The 10,240-nt window shown below is 41.1% G+C and overlaps 1 protein-coding gene across 1 annotated transcript; it reads right to left on the bottom strand.

Annotated features, from left to right (window-relative positions):
* Nucleotides 1–22: 22 nt before the first annotated feature.
* NSMCE4A (NSE4A component of SMC5/6 complex) lies at nt 23–9,736 on the bottom strand. Its single transcript, XM_010714884.4, has 11 exons — nt 9,352–9,736; nt 7,457–7,537; nt 6,775–6,905; nt 5,030–5,181; nt 4,650–4,749; nt 3,588–3,678; nt 2,873–2,967; nt 2,365–2,413; nt 1,616–1,707; nt 988–1,076; nt 23–117 (listed from the first exon to the last, which is right to left on the bottom strand). The coding sequence occupies exons 1-10, from the start codon at nt 9,665–9,667 to the stop codon at nt 996–998; spliced, it is 1,188 nt and encodes a 395-aa protein (XP_010713186.2). The 5' UTR covers nt 9,668–9,736; the 3' UTR covers nt 23–117; nt 988–995.
* Nucleotides 9,737–10,240: the final 504 nt, after the last annotated feature.

The following is a 10,240-nucleotide window of genomic DNA, read 5'->3' on the forward strand; positions in this document are numbered from 1 at the left end:
ATCAGCTTAAAGTACCCCAATGTTTGAATAAAAATAAATTTAATATTACAATATATACAATATTAAGATAAAATCTTAATTGAAGAATACATTTTGAAGTATCTTTCTTTAAGGCACCTAGAGGGGAAAAAAAGAAGTATTAAGATACAGAACTTACTATAGAGATAATACAGTAGTTCAGTGCTATTGTTTAAAGGATTTGGAAGGGAATCAGACAGGCTAAGCCCTTCTCAGACTACTCTTAGCCAGCTCTGCTGTCAGTATGTTAGAAGAAACACTACAGAAACTACAATGCGATTCTTCACAGCATAACATTTCAGGAATGTAATTCAATATAACATTCCACAAGTATACTACCATCACATATGATCTTGTCAGTTAATTACCATATAGAAACTAGACGACCCAGGAAGAGATCAAGAATATAAGAAGCCAGGATGTTGCACAATTACTCAGCTTGTAGTGCTTCTACACATCACATTTCCCTACAATTCCTCCACATGCATAAAGACCTCACACACTGTATCTTTCAGTTCTAAGTATCCATCTTTCAGTTCTAAGTATCCATCTTTCAGTTCTAAGTATCCATCTTTCAGTTCTAAGTATCCATCTTTCAGTTCTAAGTATCCATCTTTCAGTTCTAAGTATCCATCTTTCAGTTCTAAGTATCCATCTTTCAGTTCTAAGTATCCATCTTTCAGTTCTAAGTATCCATCTTTCAGTTCTAAGTATCCATCTTTCAGTTCTAAGTATCCATCTTTCAGTTCTAAGTATCCATCTTTCAGTTCTAAGTATCCATCTTTCAGTTCTAAGTATCCATCTTTCAGTTCTAAGTATCCATCTTTCAGTTCTAAGTATCCATCTTTCAGTTCTAAGTATCCATCTTTCAGTTCTAAGTATCCATCTTTCAGTTCTAAGTATCCATCTTTCAGTTCTAAGTATCCATCTTTCAGTTCTAAGTATCCATCTTTCAGTTCTAGAACTTACCTGAACAATTAAGCTGTCTCCATTTCATCTTCAAAGCTATCAGGAGGGCTGATCATAGGTTCTGTTATTTCATATGTTTCTACAATTTCCTAGTTAGAAATGACAGAAAAGTACGTAAGATACAGGGCTGAACTATTTAAGTACAACTGCAGTTATCACCAGGTGTGAAATGAAGTTTCTCATATTAAAGCACTATTTTGAATGCCTATTCTGAACATTCTGAGGAGAAAATTTTATCTGGTAAGAAACTTTTTATATAAAATAGAGAACAGTGAGGAAAAATGTCAGCAAATATCATATATAAGGGGAAATAATAGATTGTGTGATTATGCAGTCCTCAGAAAGTAGTAAAAACAAGTCATTAAAGTCAAAAGCACTTAAACTGGCAGGGCTTCATGGGTTAAAGACGGAACTGCCATCCCACTTCTCCATTTTCTTGGGGGTTAAAAACATTCAGATTTGTGGTTGTTCTTGAATCCATGAAATTAAATGCAGTAATAAATGAAACAGTAATAGTAATATTAATATATGAACACTCATCTTCATTGGAGTACGTAAAAACACAGCTCTCAGAGGTATTCTTAAACTTCAGGGAAAATAAATGAATCAAAGTTATCAAGTATTATACCCTCCATTCTTCATGGCTCAGGGAAATGATAACTTGGTTCCGTGCTTGAGCACTGTGGTCATCATTTCTTTCTTCAACATTCTGTACAGGCTCTGTTCAAAATATAGTATTTTCATTATCTTTACAGTGTCTTTCATGAACACAAAAGCTTCACAAAGATCAATATCACTAACATGTACTCCACTAAATTCCTCTCTAACACTAGCCTGTACTATATGTTGCCTAGGAAATTTCTCTGGTTTTACCTCTTTAAAATTTAAAAACTAACTTCTTTCAGATTCCCAGAAGGGTCTGGTGTTTTTATCACATCTCACCAAGTTTTAATCCCATCAATACCCTGTGAGAATGAGAACTGGAGACCCCATTCATACCATTTCCTTTCCAACTGTTTTAACACAGCTGCACTTCTTATCTTGGATAAATGAAGGAAAATAAATATTTTCCTCAAAACATAGCAGTATGCACATACATATCAAGCAAAATATCACTTCAGAGGTAACAGAATAACCTTTTATTACTAGTTATTTGCACAAGTCACCATAACAGGTTTTCCATATTTCTACATTTAAAGAGTCTCAAACTTCAATAAGTCTTATAAATCTCTTCATATCTCAGTTACATTCACTGCTTACCCCAAAATTCCTGCTCTTTCAGCTACACGTCTGTAAAGCTTTGTGAACATATTAAGATATAGCTACTTTTCAATGTTACAACAATAAAAACAGTTTTTTAAAGCTAGACTTACATACCTATTACTGGCAATTTGTCATCATCCAGCCTTAATCTTGCTAAACCATCCTAAAAACATAGTAGGATTGAAGATTTCAGATGTTGTAATGCAGTGATATGTATAAATAGTCACTACTACAACATTACATCATCATAAACATACATTAATAATTCTAAATCGCAAGAAGTAGGAATATATTTAATTACCGTGCTTACAAAGGAGAATGCAGTAAGTATTGACGTGTAATAATTCTTTAATACTAACATACGAATGCTTGAACTCTTTTTTGAAAAGATTAACAGCAAACATTGTGAAACTGGCTGCAATAGCAAGAAATATCAGTACAAAAATAGTCTATTTTCTTTTTTATTCCATTCCCAAAATATCATAGAGTGTTTATGGAAGCCTAATCAGGAATTCCTGTATTTAAATCCTATTATTTCAATATCACACAAAACAAAAACAACAAATCAAGATTTCCATGTAATTCCAGCATCTCAAGTAAGATCTCAAGTGTCTTGCCTTACCCTTACTATGAAGGACACATGGAAGATGTTTTCCACAGTGCGTGCAAAGGAGTTCGGATCAACCACAAGATCAAAGAAGAAAATAGGAGTACCAGCTGGCAATGTCAAAATGGTTTAGTTAAAAAAAAAAAAAAACAAAAAACCAAACAGGTGATACCCACAGAACTAATACACAAACACAAGTTAACAGCACTACTCACTCTAAAAACTAAGTCAATGCCTATAGTGACTTAGCTATAATGCTGACTTCACAACCCTATGCACACATAAAGAAGTTTCCAGAGAATATTTCATTCCACCTTTTGGCCCACGTATACACATGTGTGTACAGACCAATTTTTAGGTACACCGCTATTTGATTTCTCTCTTAAAAATAAAGACATAGTTTAAACTGACTTTGCCATCAAGCAGGTTGTGGAACCTGTTTCAAGAGCTGGATGTGGTCCTGGACACCAGCTCCAGGTGGCTTTACATCAGCAAGGGGCTTGGACCAGATGACCTCTACGGGTCCCCTTCAACCTCAACCTTTCTTAGACTAAAATGAAGCCTCAACTGATCAGATTTCATAAATAATACATAGTACACGACCTTCAGAATAAACATTTCTACATATCAACTCCACCTCATTTTGCTTCTGTAGTCTAACAGCTCTAAACTGTGGAACAGTACTCAGTCTCAAATTGATGCTATAAAAGCTAAATTGAGTCATACTTACGATCATTTTTAAAATGAGTCTGTAACAATCTCAAGATCCTTTCCACTTCTTTCGCTGTAGCTTCCTGATGAGACTCCTCCATTTTTTTTAACTGTTATAAGACAAGAATATGAAATTGACCCTTTGTGAACTCATTATGTAACAGACAGCATTTTCTCTATATCACACATACAGCTACAGATGCTCATGCAAGCATCTGAAAACTTACAAAGTGATTTAGGAACGAATTCCCATTGTACAGTATAAGCAGTAAACTTTCAGTTGATGTGTTTTCAGCCTCTCCTGTCAGAGTCAGAACAAATAAGTTCATTTAAACTTCTCTTAGTCTCTTTGGATGATTACTGTCCCAGGCATTTCAGTCTGGAATATGGCCAACCACGCAAATGAATTGGTTGGCAAACAGAATACTGATCATTTTCTTTACTTTTCTTTCTTAATTCAATCAATTCAACCTCCTTCCTCTTTGAAGAGTACCAATATCTTACAAAGACACTAAAGAATCTAAGAAAAACGTTTCATAAATACACTATAAGGTCTGCAAAATCACAGTAAGCTGGAAATTCTCACACTTCATAAAACATTTATTAACATCCTTCTCTCTGAAAACTGAGAAAAAAAAAAAAAAACAACACAACACCATTCTCTGCTGTATTTTGACACAGTTCTGTGGGTATAACTGGGCATTTGACACCTCTTCATAAGCAGTAATGCCATACAAGCTCCACTGGTCTTTTTACGATTTTGGAATATCTGTCAGCCACTCACTGTAGATATTTCTTAGACAATGTTTTGAAAGACTGTTCTTGGAAGTGAATCTTGGACAAAAACTAGAAACTAGCAGGGAAAATGAAAATAAACAAGCAGTCCATAAATCCTACTTCATTCCACTCAGTTAATGAAATGCTGTAGTCCACACAAAACAAATTAGGAGGCATAATAGTAAAGTCTGAATCTTTTAGTGCTATACAGGTAAGAGTTACAAAACAATAACAGAAAGATTTATACATCACTTGAAATTATTCTGTTGTAACAAGTCATTAATAAAGACAGCAGAGCACAAACCTGAGCAGGCATTGCCCGTTTTCCTTCCCCTCCTGGAGCCTTTCTCTGCCTCTCAATCCGTTGCCTGGGCATCGGAGGTTCAGACTTGAAAGACCCCAACCTAGGCAGAATAAAAAGAACGTATATATGTGTATGGGAACTGCTGAATCACAGCCTGACCCACTGATTGAGCACCTGGGGAAAGGACCGGTCAGCCCTGGGAGCACAGGTGAAGGCAATTCAGCTGTGTGACCAGAAGGGGTGGAGCCTGGCTGCCTCTCTCTTAGACCCCATTAAAGGGCTGATTTGAGATTAAATTCTACTCAAGCCCGAGGCACCAAAGGTAATTAATCAGAATTAACACCACTTAGGGTTGTTAGCTTGTGCTGCAATAAACTTACATGTAATGAAAAGAAGGTGCTCTCCTGAAGTACTTTTCTGCTTCTTCTCCCAGCTTATACCAGGCATTACTAGGTAAATAGCCACCTGACATGTTCTCAGAATCGCTATCGTTTCCCTCTGTTTCTGTGCGATTTATACCCATGAATGTCAGCTACAAAAGGAAAAAGAAAACTGCAATGAGAATTCCCATCAACAAAGATTAGTAACCAGACCAGTAGTGAAAAACTGTATTAGTGTCTGTCCTACTAAATTACTATTTAATGTCACAGTATAGCAAAAGAAACTTGATTTTCCTGAAGGTACCATCAACATAGAAAAAGCACAGACTTGCAACTTATACAGGCAAGTCATGCTGTATCCAAACAGAGGATTTAACATCAGACATTTTCATCTACGTTAGATGACAAAATCCAAAATTAGAGTTTTGCGGTGAATCAATTTCATATAGAAATGAATGAGCTGTAGTCCTCCAAACCACTGTATGGAAAAAACATGGGATGAACTGCAAGAAAATGGAGCCTAAATTTAAATTTAATTTCAAGGGATCTTAAGCTTCCAAATATGAATCAATCTAGCATTTCCAAACGCTTCACTAGATCCAAAGACTTGCATTTTTCTCCCTTCAACAAACTTCTGTTTCTTACATTACAAATGACAGCAGACATTGTCATTTGTAATGTAAGACACAGCCTTACATTACATACACACAGCCTCTTATGTTTTTCACTGCTTAGATTATCATCACTCCTAGACAAAGGTCACATGAGTTTCTGCCCTCTAATTATTAGTGGAACAAAAATGGAGTGCAGTGCTTATCTAGTCAATGAAATCAAGAGCAAGAGTTGACTCCTGCAGCAGCAACTCCCCATAAGCTTAAGCCAAGCTTTCAGCTAATAGTGATTATGAGCCCCACTATTTCAATAGCTGCACTGATAAAAGACTCACTGATTTCTGTAAAGAACCAACATGGTAGATCTCCACTTACACAGTGTTTTTGTTTCCAGTAATCACTACACAGCATTAGTAATGCAATGAAAAAGGTAACTATGGGTAAATAAAACCAATCATTAACAGTTTTTAAATTACTTATAAAGAAGGAATGCATTTTGCACTAGATCTCACAGTTTTTGAACACCACATACCTCCAGGAAGCCTATTATTTCAAATATCATACAACAGCTTATTTGGCCCAACCTTGCATCCCCCAATCCTTCCCCAGGAAACAGCTTTAATAAAGAACTGAAAACTATGGAGGGGAAAAGAGTCTGCTTCAGTGGTATCGTGAAGCCACTCTTCCATCTGGCCACTGCAAAAACAGATAAACTGACATCTCTAGAAACATTTGAATAACGCACATGGAACCTTGAGAACTCCATTCTCAACACATAAAGCAGCAGACTAGATAAAGAAACTGCTTAGTGTGAAACAAGAGAACGCTGTCTATCAAAGAAAGTGTTTAAGACTACCCTAAAGCATGCACTGACTAAACTGTGATAAAGCAGCAGCAGTACAACAATGAGGAGAGGGACCTACACTTGAGAGTTAAGATTCTCACCTACACAAATTGGAAGTGCTGAATCCACTGTTTAAAGCAATTATCAAAACGAACCAGAATGTTAATCAAGGAAATGCAGAGGAAAACAGTTATGTCCCATCAGAACTTGCAGGTGCCACCTGACAATCTCAGGCTTTTCTTTTATGGTTCTATTAAAAAAATAGGACAAAACCTAAGTCTGGAACTTACTAAATCTTCTGCAAATAGTAGTGAATCAAACGTTGTGATCTCTGAGCGCAACTCATTGGCTTTCTCCTTTCCTAGATTTGATGCCAAGACAAGAAATTGGGCATCCAGTGCAGCTTCTCGTGCGCGGGAAACTATGACAGAAGAAAAAGACTGTACGTTAGCAATACACAGTTGTCAAAAACCAAGTTTAGCATACAGGGGATCCTCAGCATGGAGCTTTGTAAACCATTTTATTGCAATGACCTCTAAGGCAATTACTTACATAATACATTTCCATTAGAAAAGGGAAAAGGAGAGGATGGCTGAACAAGGGCAAGCACAGATAATGAACAGGTCACCTTGCAACAATGAAAAATGCATTTCATTCTACATTTGAGGTTTTTTTCCCCTCCAAGTGAAACAAACCCATCTACAATTATATCTTTTGGGTACTACTTCTGTCCTACATATTCAAGATAAAGCACAAAGTATTTCTAAGCGCAAAGAAACATTATTGTAATTAGATTTTCTTCTCAAAACACCTTATTCAAACAATTCCTCTTTAACTTAACATTATGTTTTAATATTTCTGATAAAGTACTTAGGCGTCAGCTTCATTCTTGCCCTTCTTTGTTTATTAAAGTATCATCTCACGCTTGACTGTTAATCCATCACCTCTGACAAGGACTACAGAATTTGTTACCTCCACTGAATAGTTGATTGGCTTCCTCCAAAGCTTCTGTCAGCCTGTTGCTTTTGGAACTCAGCATATCCTCACGATTTTCTAGAGGAAAGGACACAAATGAAATCCTAAATTATGTAAATATAGAAGTATCAATACATATATACACACACCTTAATCAAAACTGTCCTGTTCACACATCACATCTTACTGAAGTTCTGTTTATTACACACACTCCATGAGTTTTACTGCAAAGTTCAAAACTGATAGAACCCAGGTTCCTCTTAGCTGCAGCTAAACACCCATATCTGTGCCAAAGCAGCCACTAAATACTGCTGGGCTTTGTGTCGCTCACCTTATCCATTTCAACTAAGGACTTCAGGAAACAAAGGGATAAAAAACAAAGGCAAAAAAATACATGCTTGGTGATTTCTGAATGTCACCAGGTCAAACACAGCTACTTACATATAAAGTATCCATACGATTTAACAAGGCTTTCAGGTGTGCAGTTCTCAGTTACTGCCATTCTTTTAGGAACACGCTCAGTGCACTGGCATAGACAGCACTGTTGTTTTTCTTTCTTAAGCACAGACTGACCCATCCATAAATCATGCTGTATTCTTTTATAACAGCTCTACACATTCAGCCTGCAGAAAACAATAAGCACTAGACCTTGTTAAGTTTGGCACTGCTTACTAAACCACAGTTGTAATGCCTTACTAAGAAAAACACCACAGTGCAAACCTCTGTGGAAGAAGCAAAAACACAGGCAATTATCTGGAGAGCTGCTCATAGAATCTCTTCAGCTGGCAGGGCACCTTAAAGGCCATCTGGTCCAACCCTATGCAGTGCACAGGGACACCCACAGCCCCATCCCCTCATTCTGAGTGCTCCCTGGGCAGCCCATACAGTGCCTCAACACCCTTATCATAAATATCTTCTTCATTATAGCCAGTCTAAATCATGGAATCGCTCAGGTTGGAAAAGATCTTAAAGATCATCAAGTCCAACCACGACCTAACCATACTACCCTATGTCTAACAACCCTCCGCTAAATCACATCCTTGAGCACCACATCCAAATGGTTTTTAAACACATCCAGGGATGGTGACTCAACCACCTCCCTGGGCAGCCCATTCCAGTGCTTAACAACCCTTCTGTAATGAAGTTTTTCCTGATATCCAACCTAAACTTACCCTGGTGCAACCTGAGGCCATTTCCCCTCATCTTGTTACCAGTGATAAGAGACCAACCCCACTCTCATTGTAAGCACCTTTCATATATTGGAAGAGAGCAATAATGTCTCCCCTCAGCCTTCTTTTCCCCAGACTGAACAGCCCCAGTTCCTTCAGTCTCTCCTCATAGGCCATATTCTCCAAGCCCTTCTTGCCCTTCTTTGGACCGGTTCCAGCACCTCCATGTCCTTTCTGTACTGAGGTGCCCAAAACTGAACACAGCACTCGAGGTGAGGCTTCACCAGTGCCGACGACTTCCCTAGTCCTGCTCACCACTCCATTCCTGATCCAAGCCAGGATGCCGTTGGCCTTCCTGGCCACCTGGGCACACCGCTGGCTCACATTCAGCCGACTGTCCATCAGTACACCAAGGTCCCTTTTCCATCAGGCGGCTCTCCAGCCACTCCTCCCCCTGGAGGGTTGCCTGGTGTTGTTGTGACCTTCCCCACAGCGCACAGCCCCAGCTCAGCCTGTCCTCGCAGGCAGGGGTTCCACCCCTCTGCTCACTTCTGCGCCCCTGCTCTGCATTGCGCTCCAACAGCTCCGCGTCCCTCCCGCACTGAGCGCAGCCCATCCGGACGCAGCGCTCCAGGTGAGCCGTCCCAGCAGGGAGCAGAGGGGCGGAAGCACCTGCCGGCCTGGCTTACAGCTCACAGCTCACATCCCCCGGCCCCGCCTCACGCTGCACGCTGCAGATGAGCTCTCGGTACTGGTTGCGGATCATCCTCCTGCTGCGCTCATCGCCGCCGCCTTCGGAGCTCTCCGGCGGCCGCGGCCTCTCGCTCTCCGGCTCCTCTCCGTCGTCCTCGTCCTCCTCTTCCTCTTCGTCCTCCTCGTCTCCTTTCTCGGAGGCGGGCGGGCGGCCGAGGCTTCCCGAGAGCCGCCGCTGCCTGCGCTGCGAGCCGTTGCGAGAGGCGGACGGTAGCGAGAGGCGGCTGCGGACAGAGCCGGAACTCCGCGGGGAGAAGGAATCGCTGCTTCCATCCGACTCGGCCATCGCTGCGGCGCCTGGGCCCGCGCGGCCGCCGTAGGAGAAGCGGGCGGGGCGGGGCTGAGCCGCTCTCACTCGGCGCAGCGGCGGGGCGGCGCCTGCCCTGAGATAACGGGGCCCGGGGGCGGTGCGGAGCCGGGAACTGCGGGGTTGGGGCTGGGGTTGGGATTGGGGCTGCGGCTGCGGCTGCGCTGCCGTTTCTGTCCCTCAGCGGGACGAAGCTCGAAGCTGGCCTGAGCCCGTTCGCTGTTCAAACCGCCCGCAGCGGTTATTTCCGGTGAATTCCGCCCGCAGCGCGTGTCACCATCCGCCGCAACGGGGGAACCGGGAGAGGGCGCAGCTGCGCCGCAGTGCGAGAGCCCGCGCACCTCCTGCCTTGATAGAGGTGCTCGCTCCTGCCTTGATAAGGCTGCGCACCTCTTGTGTTAATTAGGCTGCTCACCTCTTGCTGTCACGATGCTGATCCGAAGCTTCTTAGGGCGACCGCTTTGTTCAGGACTGAAAGTTGTGAAAGGCTCAGTGCATTGCAGAGGAAATGCCTCAGACAAACTTCACTCTTGTGCTTCAGATGATGTTTGA

Source organism: Meleagris gallopavo, chromosome 8 (assembly GCF_905368555.1).
Source record: "Meleagris gallopavo chromosome 8, MGAL_WU_HG_1.1, whole genome shotgun sequence".
Lineage (NCBI taxonomy): Eukaryota > Metazoa > Chordata > Aves > Galliformes > Phasianidae > Meleagris > Meleagris gallopavo.